Below are 23,332 nucleotides of genomic sequence, written 5' to 3' on the forward strand. Positions count from 1 at the left end.
TTTCTTTAAATGTATTAAATAATCACCACTTACCCTAATATTTCTTATTACTGTAGGTATACAAGTTGGGGAAACAACACCTGATAAACTTTTCACACTGGTAGAAGTTGAATGTTTAGGTGCTTGCGTAAATGCACCGATGGTACAAATAAATGATAATTATTATGTAAGTATTTCATTCTGTTTGAAAAGTACAATGTTTTAACTGGCATGCTAATTATTTACACTAAATTATTGTAATTGTTTTAGATTATGAAGTTCTAGTAGCTCAATATAAGTTGTTATTTGACTTATTAATTTGATCGTTTATATTGCTACTCTGTGGGTGGCTTATCTCTCAAAATGATATTGGAACAGGACTTCCCCAAGTTTAATTATCAATGTAAAGAGAAGCAGCTCTCATTTTGTGGGAGAGGGACAGTTCATGAGCTGGAACATCTTCTAGTGACATGATATTCTCTACATGAAAATACACATCAATGCACTGTGATACAGGTAAAGTTTCTGAGACCAGTGGAAATTTTTTTAATGTACTCATATTTTCGTAAAAGAATCATGAAGAGAGATAATTAAAATACATACAGAAATACATTTTGGGGTATCCCGGCAGTAGAACTAGGGCACTTTCATAGATACCTTTTAGTTGAAGGAGGTTTTGGTTCTCTCTGCGATCATTATTATTAAACAAATGTATATCCCTCTATCAAATCCTTTTTCAATCTTTGAAGTTTTCTGAGTGACATTCTCCTCTGTTGATTGTTTCCCTTAATTGATTACATTAATAATAATAAAAAAGGCTAGCATATTCTGGAGTGGTAGCAGCCTTAGCAAATTCAGTTTCCATTATATGAGAGAGATTTTCCTTGATTTTTTTTTTTTTGCGAGCCCTCCCCTCTTCCTCTTCCCTTCCTCCCTCTCAAAATATTTTCAACATCATTATCAACATGAGTTCTCTGAACATGGTATACTTTTTCTAGCCAATTTTAAGTAAATCAGACAAGGGTTCATAAGTTATGTGACATTAAAAGTATCAAGAGTCCAAGAAGTCTTAGGTTGGTTTTTTGTTTGTTTTTTGTTACTAGAAAGCATAAAAGTGGAAAAGAGAAGAGAAAGAAGACAAACATTGGATTAATCTAGTTCTAGTGAAAAAGGTCAAAGTTTAGGTGTTTGAACTGTAATTTAAAGTTATGAATATTTTAAACAAGAATTTCAGAGTAGCAATTTGACTTTGGGCTTAAAACAGGGAATCAAATGACTGCTGGATATGTGAGTTTTCATTTATTTTAAAATGTCTCTAAGCCTTTTTCTTGCATAGATGGGCCTCATGGAAATTGGTCTGTAGGGAGGCTTGTCAGTGGTGAACAGAAGAGTTTTCTACCGTAACTGAAATTTAGAGAAACAATTTGTAAAGTAAGAAAACTTAAAAAAAAAAAAAACACCCCAAACCTCCCCCCCAAAACCCTTTCCTCCCCACGCAAATCTGTATGGATATGTCATATTTAAAAAATTGATATGACACTTTAGACAGTCCTAGTTTGAGAACAGCAACTGGATGGCATTTATATTTAAGCTTACTGGATTCATGAAGTCAAGATTCAGCGCACAATAAATTTCTGCACCTTACAGTCAAATTTTAAGTTAATATTGAAGTAAGAATTTCAGATAGTCACAGCCCAATATGCCAATCTTTGTTAGGTTTCTTAGGAGCTCAGCTGGAAGCTAACCAGTGTGCTGATGACTTTGCAGAGTTATTAGTTCAGATACTGTGCCCCAGCGTACCCATCAGCACACACTCCTACACAGATAAGATGTGCAAGAGTAGGGTACTCCTGGGCATCATGTTGGTGATGCACTTTCCAAACAGAGATGATGACGAGACTAAGGCATGATAGGGTGATGCATTTTCCCCAGATATACTAAAGACAGAAAAGCCTCCAAAGGCACTCAAGCCACCAAAGTGACTTTGATCATTTGGTACAGTGACAGGGGACCAGGTATTTGAGACACTGATGTGGCTCTAGGTGCTTGGAGCCCTGATCTAAGAATGTTTGCAGGAGAGGAGCCGTGCAGCTGTAGATCAGTGTTACCCAGTGTGCTTTCCATAGCTTGCTGTGCAAAAAGACACTTGAAGAGTCGTAAGCCTGGTGCAGTGTGCATTGTATGTGATGAAGGGAGCTAATCACTCATTCCAAGCTCTTAAGAAGTCTGTGGCCTAATCTAGTATGCTTTCTAAGACACTTTTATGGAAGAATGCATAGAAAAGTACTAGACCAGTGGTTCCCAAACTTTTTCCGCTGCTTGTGCAGGGAAAGCTCCTGGCAGGCCGGGCCGGTTTGTTTACCTGCTGCGTCTGCAGGTTCGGCCAATTGCGGCTCCCAGTGGCCGCGGTTCGCTGCTCAAGGCCAATGGGAGCTGCTGGAAGTGGCGCGGGCCAAGGGAAGTACTGGCTGCTACATTTACTAATACGATCCTCGTTTTAATTGTACTAAACTGTTGGCTTCAGTATCTGTCAGTAAATGAGTTCCATTGGCTAATTATGCATTGTGCGATAAAAGGAAAAAATGTTAAATTTGCTGTCTTTCAGCTTCATTGTCTCCTTGTTTTTATATTATGAGAAAAGGTGATGAGAGAAGTACCTAGTCTTTCTCTAAACCATTCATTGTTTTGTAGACCTTTATCATGAGTTTCAGGCTTTTCATTCTACGTATCTAAGATCTTTCCATGCATAGCCATTCTCATTGCCCATCTCTAAATACCCTCTATTTCTGTTGCGTCCTCTTTGAGATAGGGTGACCAGAAAGCAACCCAGTATTCTAGTTGAAGATGTATCATTGACATAACATAGTGGTGTTTTCCATCCCATTCCTTATGAATGCTAACATTCTCTGCTTTTTTGACCATTGTTGAACACTGAGAGGTCTGTTACCGTACATCTATCAACGTTGAATTTCATCTGTCATTGTGATGCCTATCCCAGCTAGCTTTGCAAAGGTCCTGCTGAAGTTTGTCGAAGTCTTTTCTGGTCTTGACTAACCTAAATAATTGTGTGGTCTACACATTTTGCAACCTCATGGCTCAGTCCCTTTTCCAGATCATTAATATGTTATAAAACACTGGTAAGATGGAACCTTGTAACACCCCAGTATTAACATTTTTAACTTGAAAGTGCATTATTTATTCCTAGTTTCCTGTCTCTTAACCAGTTTCTAATCCATGACAGTACTTTGCCTTTCATCACATGATTTAGTTTTCTTAACAGCCTTTTGTGACTGCAGTTTAATGAATATCTTTGTCTGGTATCATTTTTGCACCTGGTTCTCTTCATAAAGCTTCCATCAGTTGCTTTGAACACTACTGCCTGACTCTTCCTTTTGCATGACTAATTATGGGTCAAAAGAATGAAACGGGTAGAATCACTTGCAGCTGAATATACCTGAAAAAATATTAGGCCACTGTGGGAAACCCACAACCTTGCCTTTAAGGGGAGGGAAGGGAAGATGAAACAATATTGGGAGATAAAAAGCATAGAAATAAGACAAAGGGAATCCAGATATGATTGTAAAGCGGGCTTCAAAATTTCTTTTAAACATTTTTTCTTATGCAGATACACTGGCTGTGTTTTTGTGATACTCACCAACTTATAGTTCTGAACTGTGCAGTCATGTGATTAGTGTAGCCAATAGCAGTCCAGGATTTAAACCTATTAGTGATCTTAGCTAATGTCTTTTTAAAAAACAAGTGTGATAATTTGAGAATCTATTAAGAGCTCTGAACTGAATATACAAGCCTCCATTAAGTCTACAAATTGTCAAGACAGAATCATGAAATTCATAAACACATTCCTTTAACAATTTCAGTTCGGACTGTGTTGCAGTGTAGTTTGCCGCAATTCTAAACTTTGCAAATTTAGACTGTATGGTTGCTTCCAATTACCAGTAAAAACCAAAGTAATAAACAGAAAATGTTCTTAGCTGTTGAGTGAAATGTTTTTAAATAACAATATTTCAAACTGGAACATTAAAAAAAAATCAAGATGCAAATAAGAATATTAACAGTGCACTTTATTTTTAGAATTGGCCTTCCATTTTGCATCTACAGTTTTGTTGGCACAGTGGAAGTCATTTAGATGTCTATGCAATTGCAGTTATAAATCAGATAGACATGAGTTGCAGCCTGTGACAGGGCAAGCTCCGCAGAAACCACTCTGACTCCACTGGTTGTGTATCCACACCATGCCGTTCATTTATGTTCCCTCCACCAACAACTTTACAGTCCTATGTAGTGACCCCTCTGCATTTGACCCTTCCCCCAGATCATGAGAGGAGCAGAGGACTCCTTTCTCTGAGACCTCTGTGAAACAGCTCAGTGAGCCCTGTTGCTTTCTCTTTCCACTTCCTGTGTCCATGTTATGAGTCTTGAGGTGATGGGCTAATTGGCTCTTTAGCTCACCCAGCCCTGTCAACCTGATTATCTCATCAGCCATCTCTGGCTGAGCTAATTGGTGTCAAAATGATCAGAGTGCTGGTTCACCTAGCTCCCAGCACTGTCATATACTCACCCACCTTGCTTTCCTCACAACCTCCCCTCTTTAGAGGAGTCACAAAACTCTGTGCTCGCTCTGGCCCCCCAGAGAGCCTCAACCTGCAGTCACATAACTGTTTCTGCCCACAGGTCTTCTCACTGTGAACCTGTTGCTGCCCCCTTCTCCTCCATAACTAGGGATCCTAGTTCTCCTAGCCCCACAAATTGGTGCCGGGGTGGTTCTCCCCTCTGTGCTGGTGGCAAGGGTTCCTGGGAGACTCCAACTCTTGTAAACAAACTAGGGTTCCCCCCCCCCCCCCGCCCCCCCGAGTCTTGTCCTGGACTACTTTTTTCTACCCTCCCTTTCATTAGGGAGGTCGTATTTTCCTCCTTGCTTGTTTCCTTTGATCTAGGGTTTTCTGATTCTCCCCTCTCATGCCTCATTTCCTGGTGTCCCTGCTTCCTGCTGCAAGGGATCCCAGACCCCTGTTCTTGTAATAAGGGAAGTGGCTCCAATATGTTCCTATAATGACTTCATGAGGCAGTCCACCTGCCACCCCTACTTCCATTTAAATTTCTCTTTAACCTTTAAGAGTATCTCCACCATTAACCAGAGTCTCCTTGCCTTGTGGATGCATTTGAACTGTAAACTTCCACCTGACAACATCCTGTTGGGTTTCACCAAATCCTTCTGGACCATTGAGCATCCTGAGGCAGTGTCCGTCAGTCCCTTCTGGTGTCTCCTCCACACTTTTACAGGGATGATTGTTCTTCTTCTGCCCATCCTTTAGTTGTAGTCCACATGCAGAATTCTGCAAACTCACATTCCGTGACAGGGCAATCTTGCTTTATGTGCCCCAGAAGCCGACCCTGGTAGCAAAGCACTCCATGGTTACCTGAAGGAGTTCCGCTTGTCTCCCTTTTTTCCTCAGTTGCCCATGCTATGATTGAGGAAGCTCTGGAGAAATTTTTCCAATATTACGGCTGCTGCTATTTTCCTCCACACCTTGAATATCTGGCCTTAGCCAGCAGGGAGCCCAGTCAGTTAACTTTTGCAGAAAGGCTAAGCGCCATACTCCATAAGAGTACCTAGTGTCACAAAATCTGTATTGTTCTGCCAAAGGCCTACCCTGTCCAGGATAACTGCCTTTACCACATCGTAGTTGTAGGCCTGCTCCTTGCACAGGGCCATATAGGCAGCCTAGGCTTCCCGTGATAAATACGGTGCCACCCAGAAGACCCATGATACCTTATCCCATCTGGCTCCTATTGCTACTCTCTCAAAAATCACTGAAAATGTGTCAGGGTCATCCACTAGGTCCATCTTGCACAGGGTAACCCCCAGGAACAACTACTGTTCACTGTCACAGGATTCATCAGGTTCTGTGTTGCAGGCCGTTCAGCTGCTCAGCCTGCTATGCAGGGAGGGACTGCTTTTCCATTTGATGGGATTGCTGGAATGAGTGCATGGTCTCTTGTTTCTCGTTAGTTGCTTTACCAACCATTGCAGACTCTCCTCCATTGCCGTGATCCGAATCCTTGCACTGGCTCCCCGTCTGATCCTCTGCCACCACGGATGGGGAAATCACAAACTCTGATAAGCGCCCACATATAACAGGGCATTCTCTGCTCCTGCCTTCTAATACCACAGAAACCATGCCAACTTCACTGGTGGTGTATTCACACCATGCCGTTTTATGTTCCCTTCACCAACACCTCTATAGCTCCGTGCAGCAGCGCAGTTTACAGTGTGGTTCCCTGTGCTCTCGGCCCTTTCCTCAGGGCTTGAGAGATTTCTGAGACACTGAACTCACCAAGTCCTGTCCTTGTCCCTCTCCCCCTCCCTTCCTTCCTGTGCCCTTTTTTTAAATCAGTCTTGAGCTGATGGACTGAATGGCTCTTTAGCTCACCCAGCCCTTCCACTGACCTGATCAGGTAATTAACTTCAATTACCTCCATCCCATTCAGCCTTCTCCCTGACAACTAAGTGGTGTCAGAGTGCTGGCTCACACAGTAGCTCCTAGTACTTGAACACAGCCCCTTTTAAAACATGGCCATTATGTGTTGGTTTAGAAACGGAAATGGCTTAAAAGCAGTTCATTTTGACTAACAATTGCTAGTGTGTAACATTGCTAAGAGTGACATTAGAATGTCATAAAACTCAAATCTTTTAAGTTTGTTAATTCTTCTTTAAACTTGGATGCATATATTAACTCAGGGGCGGGAAACTTTTTCGCCTGAGGGCCACATCGGGTTTCCGAAATTGTATGGCGGGCCAGTTAGGGCAGGCTGTGCCTCCCTAAACAGCCAGGTGTGGCCCGGCCCCTGCCCCCTATCTGACACCCCCTGCCCCCGCTTCTCACCCCCTGATGGCCCCCCCCGGGACTCCTGCCCCATCCAACCTACGTTCCCTGACGCGCCCCCCTTCCCCATCCACCCCTCCTTGTCCCCCGACTGCCCCAGAACCCCCGCCCCTGACTGACCCCCTGCTGCCCCGACTGACCCCCCTGGGACCGCTGCCCCATCCAACCCCCCTGTTCCCTGCCCTCTGACTGCCCCAACCCCTTATCCACATCTCCACCCTCTTACCACCACCCCAAACTCCCTAGCCTTCTATCCAACCCCCGCTGCTCCCTGCCCCCTTGCCGTTCTGCCTGGAGCACTGGTGGCTGGCGGTGCTACAGCCGTGCCGCCCACAGCACCAGGACAGGCAGCCGTGCTGCCTGGCTGGAGACAGCACAGAGCACCAGGTCAGGCCACGTCTCTGCAGCAGCGCTGCCCAGCAAGAGCTCGCAGCCCCCTGAGCCCAGAGCATTGTGCCAGTGGCACAGTGAGCTGAGGCTGCAGGGGAGGGGGAACAGCAGGGGAGGGGCTGTGGGCTAGCCTTCTGGGCCAGGAGCTATGGAGCCGGGCAGGAGGGTCCCGTGGGCCATAGTTTGCCCACCTCTGTATTAACTGATAGGATTGTAGTTATCTGTGCTGGAATCAAAACTGAGTGAAGAATTCGGTTAAAAGTTAAAAACTGTTGTTTTGAGGAATTGTGAACACTACATTTCACACAATTGCTTACAAATGTTGTTTTAAATTTTCTTTAATAGCGTGGTCTCTTTCATTTTACAGGAAGATCTGACACCAAAAGATATTGAAGACATAATCGATGAACTAAAGGCTGGCAGAGTTCCCAAACCTGGCCCAAGGTAAATTGTATTTGTATAATACAGGGGTGAGTAATGAAAGAGAAAATCTTTTTGGAAGGAAAGCTATTTTTAATGTCGGCGACTAGTTCTAGGAAAAGTTATTGGAGTGATTACTGTAGAACTGAAGGCATTATTAATTCACTGAACTGCACAGGCATTACACATTTTCCACATTGACCTGCTTTATGCATAAACTTGAACCTGGAGAGGCTGTGTGTAGAGGTGAGAGGAAAACTTCATGTCCAGAACTCTTCGATCCTTGGCCTGTTTGAGACTACCAAAGAAAGTGCCAGTTGAGATGTTGGGTCTGAAGTGGCTATATGCCTGATAGGAAGTGGAATGTAATCACAAACTTATTTTGCATAAATCACCCAAAACACTACAAGCTGGTAGACTTTTGATCCCTACAAACCTAGGCTGGATTTGACCCTTGTGAAAGACTGACTTGTCTTTTCCCTCCTCCCCCTTTTTTAATTCCCACTGTTCCTGCACAATTTCAAACGCATAGGAAGAGGTATGAATGGGGGAGCTAATTGATGCTGAACAATATCATGAAAGATAATCACCTGAACATGCATTCCCAGTGTAATGCTGTGGCCCAAAGGGCTAATACAATCCTTGTTGGACGCATAAACGGGAATCTCAAATGAGTAGAGGTTATTTTACCTCTGTATTTGGTGTCACAACTGCTGGAATACTGTGTCCAGTTCTGGTGTCCACAGTTCAAGAAGGATGCAGATAAATTGGAGAGAGTTCAGAGAAGAGCCATGAGAATGACTAAAGGGTTAGAAAACATCCCTTATAGTGATGGACTCAAAACAAAGTATGTTAAGAGGTAATTTGATTATATTAATCTGTAAATACCTATATGGAGAACAAATATTTGATAATGGGCTCTAGTAGAGAAAGGTATAACACAATCGAGTGGTTGGAAATTGAATCTAGACAAATTCAGACTGGAAATAAGGCATACATTTTTAACAGTGAAGGTAATTAATGGGAACAATTTACCACGGGTTGTGGTGGATTCTTCATCATTGGCAGTTTTTACATCAAGATTGGATGTTTTTCTAAAAGATACGCTCCAGGAATTTGGGGAAGTTCTATGGCCTGTGCTATACAAGGAGGTCAGAGAAGATGATGATGACGGTCAATTCTGGCCTTGGAATATATGAATCTAGATGGATCTGAAACAAATAATCAGATGTTGCCGTTGGTACTGCTGGAGTAAAAAAGCCATTGGCTCCTGGTTTTTTGTTAATCATATAGATTTAATTTTTGTATCTATGAAGTATGTATTTTGGTTATCAAGTTCCATATTTGACATTCTACTTGAATGCCTTTGATTTACCACTAGTATTTTTACAGATACTATGTTCTGTTGTTCCTCCTCCCCTTCTCTCTGCTCATCCTTCGGAGAAACAGGAAAAATGGTAGCCCAAAGATTGAGTCAGACTTGTCATTCATGGGTAGAAGATGATTGTTACAATACTGATGAACAAATCTGATTGCTCTTTCATCTTTTCAGAAATGGACGCTTTTCTTGTGAGCCAGTTGGTGGTCTTACTTCTCTGACTGAACCCCCCAGAGGACCTGGATTTGGAGTTCGAGCAGACCTCTAAGCATTTCTGTAATAAATTATAAAAACATAAGTTGTCTGAAAATAAAACACCTTTAACTTCATTCAAATGGCTTTAATTATGTGTTAAACTTTTTTTAAAATTGAGAATAGTAACACTATTAAAGATGCCACAGCAATAAAAAAAAAATTAGTGCTAAGTGCAAAAAAAAAAATCTGTAGATTACAAATGGGGAAAGTTTGGCAAAGGTGTATGCGAAACATGTTGCCTTGCCCTCACCCTTCATCAAAAATCTTTGGGTGAAAACCTTGCTCTCAGTTTTATGAGCACAAAAAGGACAAAATAGTTTACTATCTTCTCTGCTGAAGATGCTGTCCTCCTATTGAGGGCATTCAGCACACAAAAGTACATACTGTATGTCTAGATGTAGATTACTTTTAAGGCATTATGACCAATATGATTACATTTGGGGAGCAAGGGTTAGGAGAACAATGGAAAGTAGACTGATTGGCTGATGATACCTCACATGGTATCACCACTCAACAATAAACTTAATATTGTAGGGAATAATAAAAGGGGAAAAATAAGTAGCAGATTTACCTCTAACAATCCTGTCACCTAATCAATGAAGTCTGAACAGGAAAGAAGTGGAAGAAGAACCTTTTGGTACAATCGATCCCACTCCCTAACAATAAGACCTTAATCAATGCTGAGAGGGATATGATTGCTCTCTCTATATACATTGGGTAATAAATGGCAAGGAGGGAGAAGAACTATGTAAGCTAAAGGAGAGTGCTGGCACAAGTGAGTATAAATTGGCCATGGATAAATTTAGGCTGGAAATTAGGTGTCTAACTATCAAAGGACTGAAGAGAGGGAATAAACCTAACTAGTACTAAAATAGAGCTTGATAAATTTATGGATTGGATGATATGATGGGGTTTCCTGCCTTGGCAGGGGACAGGACTATACATCAGGAGGAGGTCCTTTTTAGTCCCATACTTCTATATGGTAACAGAAAGACATCAAAAACTTGACTGACCAGGTCTTTAACAGGAGCATTCAGGGAATTTCTCCATTCTCAGCGGAGAAAGCAAACAAAAACCCTCAGAGCTGAGGGCACTGATGAACTATATCACTGATTGCAAGGTTGGAATCTTCTATCCACTGAATAGGGGGAGAGAGGAGTACATCCCTTCAGAATCCTTCAGCTTTGGGAGTTCGGGACCGTCTTCAACTGAGTTAAGAATCCTTTGAGAATATTTATAAGGAAAAATGCCTCCATGCAATGAAATATCCAGTGTGCACTCTTTTAAACAAACGTCAGCAATATTTCCAGTCAAATACTGCAGAATTGCGTAAGAACCATGAAGTGAAACTGACTAGTAACAAAAGAAAAACAGGAGTCCAGTTTCATTGGTTGGGTCAAGAGCAATTCAAAGAGTAAGCAAGCAGTCTAAAAAAGAAAATTAAGATTTTTTTCAAATTCATTTATAGTAACCTGTAAAGGTGGTAGCATAACTAAACTATAAAAAATGCATTTAATAAAACAAGTTATACATTTAATAATTGAGTGACAAGAATGAGGTGTCATGTAGGGATTTGAAGCTACTTGGTTTTGTGTTCACATAATCTCCAAGAGGTAGTGCAAGTATAGGGCAACTTTGCCCACATAAAAAAAACAACCATCTTTAACTCTTAAAACTGCCTTATTATTGTAGAAGATGAAGAACCATTACAATTTTTAATGTTTGTTTGACTTAATGCCCTTCACTGAGCCTGGATAGTGAAACTAAACTGTCAGTTTCATTTTCTCTTTATAGTTAAATTCACTGTCCAGTTCTCTTGCACTACTGGTACTATCATATTATTTTCATTTATTTTAAAATGTTATCAGTCCATTTCTGTTTTAATTTTGTAATTCAGGCCAAAAACTTTTAAAATTATTTGTGTATCTTCACATTAATTGGTCTTATAAAATTAGACCAATTTATTAATTAAACAAACTGTTCTTAAACTGTGGTCCATGAACTGGTGCTCTGGAGAGCAAAGACCTGGCAGGTAATCTGGAGTTGGCTCTTTTCAGGTGCTTCCATCTTTGTCCAGAATCCACACATTACCATTACTCTCATCTTCTCTCCTGTTGTGTCAGACACACATTTGTGTCTCCTGAAATTACACTGTTCTGAAAAGCTTACAGGGATAATGTCTCATGTGCTTGTAAAGTACTTAACCTAATGCGGCACTTATCCTGATTGGGGCCTTTGGGTGCTGCTACTAGATAGATAAATAATAATAAGAGCCTGGATGCCAGGAAAAGCAGCTGGAAATGAGGAAGAGCTAGCCTAGCTCCATTAGTGTGCATTGTTGATCCATAAAAGGAAAAGAGAGCTTATTTGCCAGTATGTCAGGACAGTAGGTGGAAGAAAGGATCAGCTGCCTGGGAAGCATGTCCCAGGAAAAAGTGGCAGGGAACTAGGTGCAAAGGAAGAGGACATGTTTCAGAAAGCGGTGGTAACATACAAAAGACAAAAATCACATGAAAAGATAGCTAAAATTGCATACATTTTGTTTCCTTTAAAAAATTGTTGTAGTTAGTACTAAGATGTTATGCTGTTGCATTTGGCCAGGTAAGTGTTCAGCATGATCATTAAGGGAGTTAATAATGAAGCAGTCTCACAATAAAAATGTGACAGGTTTCAGAGGAACAGCCGTGTTAGTCTGTATTCGCAAAAAGAAAAGGAGTACTTGTGGCACCTTAGAGACTAACCAATTTATTTGAGCATGAGCTTTCGTGAGCTACAGCTCAAGTGAGCTGTAGCTCACGAAAGCTCATGCTCAAATAAATTGGTTAGTCTCTAAGGTGCCACAAGTACTCCTTTTCTTTTTAATAAAAATGTGATCTGCACAAAGGAAAAAGATTGAGAACTCCAGAATTGCTCCAACCCATGCACATTAACAACTATTTCAAATGGAGACAAACGAAGACAACTTTTGAAATATTTCCTGAAGTCAATCTTTCATAGTCCTCCACTTCCTAAAAAAATGCAAAAAGCTGAGCCAAAAATTGCTAAATATCATAGTACATAGTTTTATCAAATTTCCCTACCTCATTTATATTCCTAATTCATGCTGAAAAGTTTCTACTTTTTTTAGCTTACAAAAAAAGCAAGTGTCCTAATTCCCTACAGCTGTCTCAAATATAGTATACTTCTATTGATTTAAATTAAAAGATAGGTTTTATAGAACTATATGTGCAATTTAATAATACAGTAGAACCACAGAGTTACAAACACCTCAGGAATGGGGGATATTGTTCGTAATTCTGAAGTGTTCGTAACAGAACAAAATGTTATGGTGGTTCATTCAAAAGCTTACAACTGAACGTTGACTTAATACAACTTTGAAACTTTACTATGCAGAAGAAAAATGCTGCTTTCCCTTTATTTTTTTTTAGTAATTTACATTTAACACAGTACTGTACTGTATTTGCTTTTTTATTTTATTTATTCTCTGCTGCTGCTGCCTGATTGTGTACTTCCAGTTCCAAATGAGGTGTGTGGTTGACTGGTCAGTTGGTAACTGGTGTTCATAACTCTGAAGTTCTACAGTACCATCAGATGTGCCTATATTTAATTATTACATTCAATTTATTTTATACTATCCCAGCACTTTATTTTCAGTATGCTGCAGAGTATTATCTTTAGGTTTCAGAATTTACAATCCATTAAGATAAATTAAGTGGTTTACACCTCTCAAAGGTATTGTTTCAGGCTTTCTGTAAATTCTGTGTGTATGTGAATGCACTGGTTCACATTTCAAGCATTTATTTTCAACTATAACAGAAATAAGGTACATGTATTTTAACAAAAGGCTAGATGCTGGAGCACACTTTAGGGGTAAAGGGTGAATTCCATAAACATTAAATACATGGGCCCTGGCTACTACTAATGCTGACACAAGTCTTAATTGATCATTGCAGAAGGTTCCTGCGTGTGTACCTATGGCAAAGTGCATGATGCTAGACTTTCAAAAAACAAGCTCAAGAATGACTAGAAAGGGTCTCCAGGTCTATCAAACAACACTGACATTAAAAGGGTTTTCATCCCTACTAATTCTGGGTAACTCTGTGCATGCTCACTTTTACAATGGTTAATGAAACCACAGACTACATAAATACAGACAGCTACCACTTTAACTATAACCAATCAACAGGCACAAGTCAATGGTGGAGTGTGCTTTTGCACAACTGAAATGGCTGTTAACCTCCAATAACAGTTTAGTGACTAATGTAGCCATTATAATACCTGTCTGAATACAGTAGACATTCCTTGGTAGCAACATATAGGTGCTCTTTTGCTATGTTGCTCCTAAGCACATGTTGCTGTTACAGTGTTGTCTGACTAAAAGCATATGAAGCGTTAAGTGTGTTTTGGAAAGTGTGGGTCAGCTAGGCTGTAGGGGGAAGAAATTGTGGGGTGGGGGAGAATGGGGCAGGGGAGGCCCCAGTCAGCAAAATGCTTGAGTGCAGCTACTGGGAACAGGCTGATGATGCTCCAGGTGCAGCTTCATGCTCCACACTGGCAAGGGATGGATGATTGGGGAGGGTACCATGCACAGCCTGCAATGGAGGGGGAAAATGCAGTAAAGATAGGAGAGGGGAAGGGGACAGGTAAATACCTTGGGGAGCGCAGTCCCCTGATCTCCCACTGCAAAATAGCACATCCACATCCTGCTGCCAGCAACCGAGATGGAGGGGACAGCTCAGTGCACAGGGGGTCCCCAATACTCCCCACTGCAAAATAGCAACCACCACCGCTTGCAAGCCAGATACTGAGGAAAGACAGAAGAAACTTTCCAGATGCTCCTCTGACCGCAGAAGCCCCCCCCCCCCCCCAAAATCCCTCTCTTCTGCCTCCCAAACTCCCCAGTACCTATGCCCTCCATGCAGGCTCTGTCAGACAGGGCAAGTGGACAAAGCTGTAAGCCCTGGAGCTGTGCTGAACATTCACTTTGGGGGGGAGGGAGGGGGGCAATGCCTCTACATGGCCCACCAAGCTCCACCTCAGATGTGACATCACAAATGGTGCTCTTATGTGGTGGATATGTTGCTGTTACCAAGTGGACAATTCATGGTAGAGAGAGTGTTCCCAGGGTAAATGTTTCTCGTGAGCAGTGATTGGTCTTACAAGGTGCTGCTACAAACAAGCATCTAATGGAACACGAAATCAGAGGCGGCAGTGTGACTTCCAGCAATCCATGCACAGCTTGATAACTGTTGCACCCAAAGCTGTTACTTATAATAGCATGTGCTGAAGTTTGTGTTTGCCTGAGTTGTGCATAAACTTTCAAAATGATGGTGGGGAAATGGGGCTGGAGCAGTGAAGTAAATTTTTCTTGGTTTTATTTAATCATTTCTAGTGATGCTGGATTTCCTCTTTGTGTTTTATGTATAAACTTTTGTTAATTGTCTATTTCGCTTGCTTTGCACGGTGAAGGAGTTTCTGGAGGAACAAATTTTTATTTTATTGATAGTGTAACAACTTGCAGTTGCTGCTATGGAAAGCCTTTATGTGCTTTGCTGGTAATGGTTTTATACATTTATCTTATGCTTTACTAGTAGTTTGTATTAGTTTTGGTGAGGAAGTATATGGAGTAGTTAAATGATGGTGTCTTGATCATAAACACTGTGATGTGATAAGTGCACAGTTCTGTATTTTCCAGAAACGTTGTTATTAAACACAAGATTGAAGACCGTCTGTAACAGTTAACCTGTACACCAGGGGTTCTCAAACTGCGGGGTCGCGAGGTTATTACGTGGGGGGAGGTCGTGAGCTGTCAGCCTCCACCCCAAACCCCGCTTTGCCTCCAGTATTTATAATTGTGTTAAAATATATTAAAAAGTGTTTTTAATGTATAACGGGGGGTCACACTCAGAGGCTTGCTGTGTGAAAGAGGTCACCAGTACAAAAGTCTGAAACCCCCTGCTGTACATTGCTTTGCCAGCAAAATATGCCTAGAGCAGTTTTCCATGCACTCACTTAATTACAAGGCAAAGCTAAATGTCACTTCATCTAAATATGAGCAGAATGCTAGTTAAGATCCCTGCCTGGCATATGTGCCATTATAACTAAATTGTAATATTTAAAATGCACTATGCTTTTGCTGTAGTGCCCAATATGTGATTTGCAATAAAGTTCTTATTTTTTGCCTTTTTATACTGCAGTTTGTAATTTCCCCCCACTGCTATTTTGAGTTCAGCCATCTGATAGAGCTGAAGCTAATGCTGCATATGCCAAGCTGAACATTTTTATCTTAACCAGGAGCAGTGGTTCATGTACCTGCAAGCACAGGATGTTTCAAGGGAAATGCCAACTCAGGGGAAGTATTAGGGAACTGAACTGGGTTGACCTATGGAGGAACTTGGCAGCTGCACTTGTGCACCAAGGAGATGGAGACATAGCAAGACTGGGAAGGAAAAGGCTGCTGGTGGAACTGAAGTGATAAACACTTTCACTATTGTAAGATGCTGTTTCCTTTTATTAATCCTAATGGCAGCTTTTCTAAGAACCTGGGAAACTTTTTCCAACAATCAAGATTGCAAAATCAGCCATCTTCTTTAGATGCCCCTCACCTTTCAATTCCTCCTTCTGTATTGACTCAACTGCTGTCCGTAGATCCCCACAAGTATATCCTGCAAATGTATACAAGATCTCTTTGTTTGCCTCTTTGTCCTGATGGACTGCACTGTATGGACTTTCTGTGCTATCCAGAAGCATCTTTAATTGTGCAGAAGGGTGAGCCTTCAGGATTTGATCCAGATCATTGTGAAAGAGGCACGTTTTCTGCCAAGAAGGACCTACTGTTATTCTTCCACGTCTTGTTATATAGGACTTCCAGGCTCTTTGTCTTCTCTTGGTAATACTTCTCCCCTCTAAGCGTACATCTACACTTCCCAGCTCACACAGATGTACCCCCACTATCTCTGCTTGAGCTAGCACCTAAAAATAGTGTGTCCGCAGCAGCACAGGCGGTGGCTCGGCCAAGCTGCCCCAAATACAATCCCGCTTGGGTCCCTGGGTACGTACTCAGGTGGCTAGCCTCAGCTGCCACAGACACACTGATATTTTGAGGCACTCGCTCAAGCAGAGTTAGCATGGCTACCTCTATGCAAGCTGGGAATCACACCTCCCAGCTCAAATGTAGATGTACCCCATCTGATGACCAGTTTAGCCAGTCAAACATTAAAATACTGTGAATGAACAAGTGCAGCTGCCCTTGCATATGGTCTCCAGTGCCCATGTCAGCCTCAGGCCAGCTGGCAACACCCTTATTTGGTAGCTTCCGAGACATCTAGTAACAGAATCAAATAGCACACAACTGAGCTCCATGTTGGGTATAGTGCTATTTGAATAGGAAATTGGCTTCCAGAAAACCTGATCCCTATGTAGCAGAGTTCAGAATGCATATCAGACAGGCTGCCTAAGCAGTGACCAGTGCCCTATGGAATGGTAGCAGTAGGAATATTTGCTTTTAGGGGTCTGCAGCAATCTCTGTCTATGCATACATTGCAAAGGCAGAGATTGGTATAGTGGAGGACCACTCAATGGTTCACATTGCTCAAAAAAAGTTAGTTCAAAAAAGTGCTTGGAACTCCTGTGCACCACTGCAAACACTTGTGTGTGTGGACATGGTATGCCACATCTTAGGAAGAACCATAGCATACACAAGACCACAGCAACTCAGTGACAGTGGAAACATAATTCAGGTGACCAAGCTTCCAGTCTTATGCTAGCAGTTCCCAATTGTGACAGTCTTCTGTTCTGAAAATTTTCTCAATGACGTATTTGATTCTTGGCACTAAGAAGAACTCATTTACCTGAAATGTGGCAATGAGATGACTCCTCTGCACAAGTTTATGTTGTAAATATGACTGATTTTTCTCTTAGATCTTGTTCTATCTTATTTCTAAGATGCCTATCGCTGGGGTAACTTAGCACCTAATGACTTTAAAGGTGACCTGCAATGGAGAAAATATAGTGTAAGCTCTTTGTTTTTTATGTTATATAGAAGACATCTATGGAGTGTTTTTATTCTTTTTGCTTTTCTTTTTTTACACTTGAAATTCATATCTGCTTCTCTTGCAAGACTATGTGGCTGACTTCAGAATTAGTAGGATTACCACATTTACCAAATAAATGAATGCTGATTGACAGAATTTTTATTCAAGGCATTTAAATATGTTTTATTTCCATCTTGAAAATTTCATCTTGTAGAGAATTCATATTTGTGATTTGTACAGTAGCTATTAATAGAGAAACTCTTGCTTCTTGCACACTTAGCAACTAAGTATGTTCTAGAAGGAGCTTAAGCATGCCAGTTGAAAGGGAACTCAAGAGAATCAACTTATACCCAATTTTCCCTGCCTCAAAATGCCAAACTGCAAAGGTCTGATCTACACAATAAAATGTTTCTAAAAGTTGCTCACCAGCTCATTGATGATAGCAATGTCGGGCGCCACTGTGCTGATTACACCAGCACTGAGCTAGGTTATGTAACGTGTTGGTTAAAACAGTGCAGCGGCTGACAATGTGCCTACACTAGGGCTCCCCTACATTGCCAGTACTGATGGGCGTGAACCAGTATTAGCAAGTATAGGATTTTTTAAAATTTCCTTATGTAGATAGATGTTAGGAGCTAGGAGTGTATTAATAAAATACAAAAGAGCTTTGAACAAACACCTAACCAAATATCTATGGAAGATGTTTTGTTCAAGTTTCAACAACCATTCCCCCTTTATTAAAGAATAAGAGAAAAATCCATGTTTGAGTCTTGAAAGACAACATCCAGAAAAGATAAAACTTGACACTACTAAGGTTTAAGGTTAAAAAATAAAAAGGGAAAAAAGCTTTAAAAAACATCCAAACTTATAGGCCAACTTCATATCTCATTGAAAAGCAGGTTAAGTCAATACATTTTTCCTAGTTTATTGCTGCTATAAGGGGACAAGGTGGAAATCTTGATAGGTACAATGCCCTTCCTGTAGTATATTGCTAGATACAGATAGGAGACATGATCTAGGGGAAGGTGGTGCTACAATTATATACAGTATTCCTGGGTGAATTCTGCACCACTGCACATGTGCAGAATATATGTCCCCCACAGATTTCTTTGCTTCCCCGCAGAAAAATGACTTTGACGGGGAAGCCAAGGGAAGCCATAAGAGAGGTCATGAGACCCTCCCAACAGTATTTTTCATGTGCCCAAGGCAGCTGGCAGGGACCTAAATCACTGTGCAACAGAGGGCAGGACTGGGAAAGACCTGGCTGCTGGCTGCAACCCTGTGGTGGGCTCAGCTGCTAGTACCCGCTGGGCTGTGGAGGACAGGACTTCCTCTTCCCTTACACTGTATCTGGGACCAGGTTAGACCCACACCCAGATTTCTCCCTCGGCTGCAGAAAGCTCTGCAAACTCCCCCTGCCACTTCCTGCACCCATCGCTCCTCAGCTGCAGGGGGAGGGATCCCTGTACAGGGTCCTGCTCCCTCATCCACCTAATCCCCATTCCTCCTGCCCTCCTCATAACCCCTCCTGCCGAGCCTCATGTCCCCACACTGAGAACCCTCAATGAGCCCCCCTTCCCCAGACCACCCTGCCGAGTCACATGCACCTGAATCCCCACCCCACTGAGCTCCAACCAACTGCATGTGGATCCCCAACCCACTGAACTCCACTCCCCCAGCATCTGGATTTCCCACAGAGCCTCCCACAACCAACACCCCCTGCCAAGCTCTATCCCCCACACACACCCAGACCCTCCTGCTGAAACCCCAACCATCACCTGTACCCCCCTGCAAACTCCCCAAGCCCCTGTGCATCCAGATCCCCCACCCCAATCCCTCACTCAGCCACCTGCACCCAGATTGCCCCACACACAACCCTCTCAACCCACATCTGGATTCCCCCCACACTAAGCCCCTCCACACTTGGATCCTGCCTTGCTGAGCCTTTTCTGCCCATACCCCAGGGCCCTGGCCCTCCATGACAGGTGCACGAGGTGTTTCCTGGTCCTTGTGCGGTGTCGGGGTTGAGTACAGCCTCACCACTGAGGGCATGTCTACACTCACCTCCGGAACAATTGATCCAGCAGGGGTAGATTTATCGTGTCTAGCGAAGACATGATAAATAGACCGCCGAGCGCTCTCCCCTCCACTCCGGTCCTCCACTGGAGCGAGAAGTGCAGGTGGAGTCGACAGGGGAGCGTCAACAGACACTGTGGTAAGTAGATCTAAGTATGTTGACTTCAGCTACCTTATTCACATAGCTGAAGTTGCGTAATTTAGCTCAATTTCCCCCCCCCCCCCAGTGTAGACCAGACCCAAGTCCATGTTCCAGGGGTGGGATGGGGGGCTGCACAGTGATCTCCCACCTCTGTGCAGCCATTGGCCTGTGCTACCCCATGCCATGCTGAAGCCTCCACATTTATTTGACAAATAAAATTTGCAGAATTTTAAAATATTCACAGAATTTTTATTTTTTTTTGGTGCAGAATGCCCTTAGGAGTAATACAGGGCAGAAAATGGTACAATCTCAAATTTCGGGTTTCTTCATTTCTATAAATGCTCAAACAATGGCATATGAAAATGGATGATTTCCTTTAAAAAAATATTGGGGGGAAGCATGCTGTTTTTAAAAACACTACAAACATAGTAATCCTGTAAAAAGGGATTAGAATCCAGTCTAACTGGTATCAGCTGACTTCACTAAACGTTTATCATTATCTCACGCAAGGATGCTGATTACTACTGGAAAAAGCATCGGTAGAATAAACCAGGAACGGATTAACGAAGCTGCAGCATGTCATGCCCTCAATAAAAAGGTAAAACTGAACGACACCAACGAGTGAAAGGATTCAGTGTTAAAAGCTTGAATACAAACTGCAATGACATTGTACGGGACGTGGCTCCCCCGAGCTCAGCAGATGGGAGCCTTGAGCCGGCGAAGACAAGCGAGTGGCCCTCCTCGTGGGGGTGAAGCCGAGCGCCAGCCTCGGAAGGATCGAAGCTTGTCTCAGTACTGCAAGGCGCCCCCTCTGGGGGGCGGGGAACAGCCACCGTCCGGTGCAAGGCGCGGCAGGGCCTAGACGACACGCTGACCCCCGCGCTGCGTGAGCCACAGCCACGGGGCCAATGCTCGCTCCGGCCGCTGCTGCTTCCCTAACACACGTCAGCGCGGCTGCCCCTTTCAGCGCAGCGTGCCACGGCGCGGCCCGTGAAGCAAGCGGCAGGGTCGGGGGAGGACGCGCGCCCTCCCCTGGGCCCGTCCCCCGTCACATTCGGGCGCAGCGCGAGCCAGTCACCGCTTACCGGAGCCAGCCGCGCATGCGCACTCTGCGGGTAGTTAAAACTCACTGCGCCATCGCTGCCGGAAAACCCGGTGTAGCTCAAGTAGGGGGCCCTGGGCTTGAGAGTCGGGAGGAATCGGTGGCGGCTCCTACTCGGTTCCTGTCACAAGGGGAAGCAGGTGCTCTAGTCTCTTCCCCCATCCCCTCCCGTCTCAATCTCCGGGACATCGCATCCGCCATTTCCAGAATGTTCCAGCCGCAGGAGCCAAGACCAAGACCAGCCGTCCCGGCGCTTGCGCCCTGCTCCGCGCCTGCCTGCTGCCCCGCCCCCGGCCCTGCCAGGGCCCGTTATTTTCCTTCCGTGTGCGTGTGTTGCGCGCGTGTGCACGAGAGATCTGATGCACCGGCGGAGTGACTGCGGAAGGAGGGCGGTGACGTTGACTCTCCCTCCTTCCCCAACCGCCGCCCAACTCCCGTAACGTTCGCGGCGGCGCGTTCTCGTCTGTCTCGCGTGCGTGTTTGGGGTCACGTGGGATGGCGCGGCCAATGGGAGCTCCGCAGAGCTGCACACGGAGACCGACATTCTGACTGGGGGGGAGGGGAGCGGCAGTGCCGGGGAGGAGGGGGGGGGCACTTTCAAACGCTACAGCGGCGGCGGCGGTGGTCGGTGTGGGTCTGAGTCTCCGGGAACCGTCCGCAGCGGTTGAATCCGGTTCTTCGTCGGGTCCTGTCATAGGGGCAGCGCGGGAGGAGGAGGAGGAGGAACGAGTCCTGCTGTTTCCTTCTCTGACAAGGTAAGGAGAGAGACCCCCGAACCTGTCCCTCTCCCCACCCCCGATGGGAGCCGCAGTTCTAGCGCCCTTGTACTGGGGGCGGCACCACCGCCCGGAGCCTGCTGCGCCCTGGGGTAACCCCTTGTCCCCAGCCGTGTGTGTCCCCGAGCGCGGGGGGGTGTGTGTGTGTGTGACCCTTCCCGTCCCCCGGCTGTCGGTCTCCCCGTTCCGGGGGGAAGGGTAGCACCAGGGTGGCTGCCCTGCTCCGCCCCGCTGTGCGCGGCCCCTTCTCCCCGGCCTGCGGGTGATGCCGGTCGCGGGAAGGGCTCTGCCAGCCGCTCTCGCAGCCTGTCACTGCCGCTGCGGGAGCCATGGCTGCCGCTGTCACTGCCGCTGCGTGTCCTTTGTACGGTCCGTCCCCCCCTTCCGCGGCTGCTTTTTGGGGGACACGCCGGGGCGGGGGTAACTGCTGCGCACGGGGCTGGGCAAGCCAGTCGGGGCTTCGCCTCTGCCGCGGCGCGAGCCCTGCCGGGGCGCGGGCTGTGGGTGTGCAGGCGGGGCGCGGGGCTCGCGCTGTGGACAGCGGGCCGGCGGAGGAGGGGACGCGCTGCTGCAGCCTGTGACTCAGGGCTGGGATTTTTTTGGCAACATCTAAAACGCTGAAAGCTGCTCGCTGAATTTCTACCAGGCTGCCTGTCAGCGTCTTGCCGAAGCCTGCTGCTGCTTTACTGTGTGGCCGAAATGCATTTGGAATACATCTAGGATTTTTAAGTACTTGCCTCGGGCTGAGGGATCTCGTATTGTTTTACAAGCTGGGTGCATCAATTCCATTGTCTATCACTAAAATACAGCCACCTCTGAGGTGGAGCACAGCAGCTGATTGACAGCATCAACACTAAGTAGCTATTTAGGACAAGAAGGCAAAGAATACTGTTTCCAGTTGAACCTGTAGGGATGGATTAGGTAGGCAGTATAATTACAAAATTCAGATTTGGCCAAATTACCAGCAAATTAATATCCATCCCCTCTGTTTCAGTTTTTAAAACTGACTGGGTATCTTACGACAAGGGGAAGAACAGCAACAAATGCACAATTCCTAATTGAAAATTATCATAAACTGCTCGAGTAAGAATTTTTTAAAAATTGTTAAGTCTGAACATGTGTCTCTGTTTTCTCAGTCAAAAGCCTTTTATTCCTGGAAATTAATTAGGCTTTAGAATGGTGTATTCCACATCTGTCTGGTAGCTCATGGGAATATAGTAGATGACATATGGAAGAGAATCCATTTGTGGCATTCATAACTTTAGGCTTTTGTATGTATCTATTTGCAAGACCACAGTGAAAGCCAAGAATGTCCCAACTTCATTCACTTCCATGTGTCAGCTGCTTTGTTATCTATTCCATGAGGTATCAGACAGATGTGGAATATGTCTTAAAGTTTTGTTAATTTCCAGAAAAAGTGACCAGAGAAGGATTTAATCACAGTGCCTACATAAAGTCAGGACTTCACTAAAATGCAGGAAAAAAAGGAGTACTTGTGGCACCTTAGAGACTAACCAATTTATTTGAGCATAAGCTTTCGTGAGCTACAGCTCACTTCATCAGATTCATTCAGTGGAAAATACAGTGGGGAGATTTATATACATAGAGAACTTGAAACAATGGGTGTTACCATACACACTGTAAGGAAAGTGATCAGGTAAAGTGAGCTATTACCAGCGGGGGGAGGGGGGGTGAAATTGCAACTTTTAGATCTGTAATTGAGTGATTACCTATCCTTGCAACAAAGCCCGTTGCCAACTGTGTCCACATGTCAATTCAGGGGACACCATCATAGGGCCTAATCACATCAGCCACACTATCAGAGGCTTGTTCACCTGCGCATCTACCAATGTGATATATGCCATCATGTGCCAGC

General features: G+C 44.1%; 2 protein-coding genes and 1 long non-coding RNA gene across 7 annotated transcripts in view; 2 read left to right on the forward strand and 1 right to left on the reverse strand.

Annotated features, from left to right (window-relative positions):
• The window catches only part of NDUFV2 (NADH:ubiquinone oxidoreductase core subunit V2), a 52,944-nt gene extending 43,543 nt beyond the window's left edge, over positions 1-9,401 (forward strand). Inside the window, exons 6-9 of one of the 2 annotated variants that reach the window (XR_007355265.2) lie at positions 57-166; positions 7,642-7,718; positions 8,441-8,553; positions 9,247-9,401. Coding sequence is in view for 1 of the 2 variants with exons in the window: in XM_048840278.2 (XP_048696235.1) it covers positions 57-166; positions 7,642-7,718; positions 9,247-9,340 (281 nt within the window). In the remaining variant the exon portion in view is untranslated. The remainder of the gene's footprint in view (positions 1-56; positions 167-7,641; positions 7,719-8,440; positions 8,554-9,246) is intronic. The other variant, XM_048840278.2, reaches the window with a different exon arrangement.
• The window catches only part of LOC125632323 (uncharacterized), a 51,651-nt gene extending 30,391 nt beyond the window's left edge, over positions 1-21,260 (reverse strand). For all 3 annotated transcript variants that reach the window (XR_007355268.2, XR_007355267.2, XR_007355266.2), the window contains exon 1: positions 20,709-21,260. This is a non-coding gene — a long non-coding RNA (uncharacterized LOC125632323). The remainder of the gene's footprint in view (positions 1-20,708) is intronic.
• Positions 21,261-21,284: 24 nt separating this feature from the next.
• The window catches only part of ANKRD12 (ankyrin repeat domain 12), a 103,271-nt gene continuing 101,223 nt past the window's right edge, over positions 21,285-23,332 (forward strand). For both annotated transcript variants that reach the window (XM_048840272.2, XM_048840273.2), the window contains exon 1: positions 21,285-21,435. The gene's annotated coding sequence lies outside the window, so the exon portion shown is untranslated. The remainder of the gene's footprint in view (positions 21,436-23,332) is intronic.

Source organism: Caretta caretta, chromosome 2 (assembly GCF_965140235.1).
Source record: "Caretta caretta isolate rCarCar2 chromosome 2, rCarCar1.hap1, whole genome shotgun sequence".
Classification (NCBI taxonomy): Eukaryota; Metazoa; Chordata; order Testudines; family Cheloniidae; genus Caretta; species Caretta caretta.